At 37.7% G+C, this 2,834-nt stretch overlaps 2 protein-coding genes across 4 annotated transcripts in view; one reads left to right on the top strand and one right to left on the bottom strand.

The window, feature by feature from the left end:
• The window catches only part of LOC118733566 (epimerase family protein SDR39U1), a 29,093-nt gene that overhangs the window by 4,455 nt on the left and 21,804 nt on the right, over positions 1-2,834 (bottom strand). The gene's annotated exons all lie outside the window — the stretch shown is intronic.
• LOC118733561 (NCK-interacting protein with SH3 domain) overlaps positions 2,327-2,834 on the top strand; it is an 81,147-nt gene continuing 80,639 nt past the window's right edge. Inside the window, exon 1 of one of the 2 annotated variants that reach the window (XM_036463001.1) lies at positions 2,327-2,689. In XM_036463001.1, coding sequence (XP_036318894.1) covers positions 2,686-2,689 — 4 coding nt within the window. In that variant the 5' untranslated portion in view covers positions 2,327-2,685. The remainder of the gene's footprint in view (positions 2,690-2,834) is intronic. The other variant, XM_036462999.1, reaches the window with a different exon arrangement.

Below are 2,834 nucleotides of genomic sequence, written 5' to 3' on the forward strand. Positions count from 1 at the left end.
ACCGCAGCTGTCAATAATTATCTAACCTTGTATTATTGAATCATGGTGCATAGTGAATGTTGGGCAGCCAGTGTGCCAAAAACGAAAGTAAAAAACCTATACGGCTTCCCACGGCACCCCAATTACGTAGTTCACTCTGTCATACAAAAATTTCAGATCCAATTATGCGAACTACGAACAAATCGGTAGCGTCTCTAATTTTTATCGGAAATTTATCGAAACTAGCTCACAAATTAAAACTTTCATTTTTTCTGAGTACGAAAAGTAAACTTTATAAATGTGTATATTCATAATTTAATACGGAAACTATTAAATTTCTACGAAGAACCTACAACTGTCAAATCGAATTAAGAATGTGTGGAATAGGATAATTCGCGATCGTAATTGGGGAGCGAACAAAGTTATTCAGGATGACGTGGGAAAGTGGTATTAGGCGCGCTTTCAATTTCGATTTTCCTATTTGATGATGGGCCTTTGAATCGGCGTAGGGAGTTTCATAACACCACGTCTCGATTTGTGAACAGCCATCTCATGCGAACTGTAAATTTGATATCATGCGGAACCAATAATGATAGAATAAAAGATTGCACCATCCTGGCGACGATGACATTTGTGTTCCACGGCTAAACAAAGCCGAATTGGATGTTAAAAAAACGTTAGAAGATCAAATTTTCTTAATATTCAATTTTTGACAGTAAACGTGTTTTATTTGTGCTTAACTAACGGTGGTTTCTGTAAAGTGAATTGTCTTTATAAAATTGAAAGTACATACCATCCATTGCGGCACCGTCACCGTCACCGTCATCATCACCGTCAACGATGACTATGCGTCAAGTTACACACTATCCGTTAGACGTAGCGTCCGAAAAATCATAAACTCGCTGCTAATCTTTGAAAAATTTGCGTTTTACTTTTGCACTTCTTCTATTAGGTTTTCCTCCATAATTTTTTTTAATTTCGTTTTTCCATAGATCCAAAAATTTTCACAAACTGAAAAAATTTACGTTCAGACATGTAAACAAAACACTGAATAGTTGTCATTTGACGCAGTTGCAAAAGCAAAATTGAGAGATGAGCTAATTTGTGCGGCACCGTCACCGTCAGCTTGTTCATGTAACTTACTTCATACAAATACACCGAATCAACTTTTTTGACAACTGCCGATGACGGTGACGGCGACACAATGCACGTTATGTACTTTCACTTTTATTGTGTGGGGCTCTATTCTGTAACTGTGAGTTTTGAAGTGTGCACTGAAAATTGTGTGCACTCTTCATTTTCCGATTCAGGAAGAGTGAGAATGAGTTTTAGATGTCAAAATTATATACACTTACTTGTTTTGCGATTCAGCATGTGTGAGAATGAGTTTTAACTGTCAAAATTGAGTACGCTTCTCTTCCGAAAAACTCACTGAATTTTGGTCGGTGAGTTTTAGGTTGTGAGTTTTGCACTCGGTGTACACTACATTTTCTCACAGTTACAGAATAGAGCCCCTTGACTCCTACTTTACAGAACAATTTGGCAACTAATACATATTCTCAACTGTCTTGTCTTAAATTGTCTTATGTAAACGCAGCGTTAGTTGGTTATACAAAGTTTGAATTACAAACTGTCAGCAAAGTATAAGAATTGTGTAACGCTGTGTTTACGTAGAACAATTTGAGACAAGACAATTGAGAATATGTATTAGTTGTCAAACTGGGGCCGAATCACGGTTCTCTTGATCGAGCAATATCTTTCGAAATTTTCTGTTGGCATCACCGCATTCGTGATCGAGTAAAAGTTATCGACATTTGGCATCACCACATTCGATATCGAACAGAAGTTTCTCAAGACTGGGTCCATACAGAAAAGCTTTTGTTGCTCATTTTCGGCAACTTCTCTTTTGGTGTTGCCCTTCGCGTTCACACAGAGCAATACTTTTGTACACAATTATGGGTGTCAGCTGTGAACGGCCAACTAGAATTGCTCAGACGAACGAGAGTACCCTTCCCCCTTCCTCGTCACTCCCTCGCACACAAGTAACGAGTTGCCGCGACAAATGTTTCTCTGTCTGAACCTAGACCAAACAACAACAAAATACATGGCATGATGGAAACCAAAAGTCAAAAGCGAACCCGTTCCTCGCATAATGAAACTCATGATAAGACAGACTGGTTATAATAGGAAATCCTTGGGGCCGGACTTTATAAACGTAGTATAATATTTACCTCCACTGAAAATCGTATATTGCCACCCTGGCGATTCCAGTTTGACATTTCGTTTTGTTTTGTCTTTCTCTATTTTGATTCCCAATTTCATCCTTTTGGACCGAAATGGGTGGGTAAAGTTTCTGGCATTCTGGGCTTGCCTTCATATCGGTTTGTGTGTGATATTTGGAAAAGTTATTTTGCTCAAAAATCTAGGCAGAATATTTCAAACTTAGTAAAATATTATGTATATATTTGTTAGTTACACTCAGCAGAAAAGTCAAATTCGCGTTACTTCATAAAAGTTGTTTAAAATTTTGGAAATCCTGGACTTATACGCAATTTTTCCTGGTTTTAAGACGATTTCTTTTTTATTTCGTGATCGCGCGTGTGTCCACGCCTAGCGTTCCCTACTCTGATATTTAAAGAATACATACAGCGCCAATGTAAAAAAAAATAAAAACAGAATCATCCAATTAACGTCCTTGGCTAGAAAATGGGTAAGTGTTTATTAAATAAGAAAACGACAAAATGAACAAAAGCATAGCTAATAATGGTGCAGATGGTGTAAAGCTATCCTGCAAGAGGGTCGCATGAGTACTGACAATTAATGTGGTTGTGATGGTGACAATTGCATTATCCGCA

This window comes from Rhagoletis pomonella, unplaced genomic scaffold, assembly GCF_013731165.1.
Source record: "Rhagoletis pomonella isolate Grant_MI unplaced genomic scaffold, Rhpom_1.0 Rhpom_scaffold_00002, whole genome shotgun sequence".
Lineage (NCBI taxonomy): Eukaryota > Metazoa > Arthropoda > Insecta > Diptera > Tephritidae > Rhagoletis > Rhagoletis pomonella.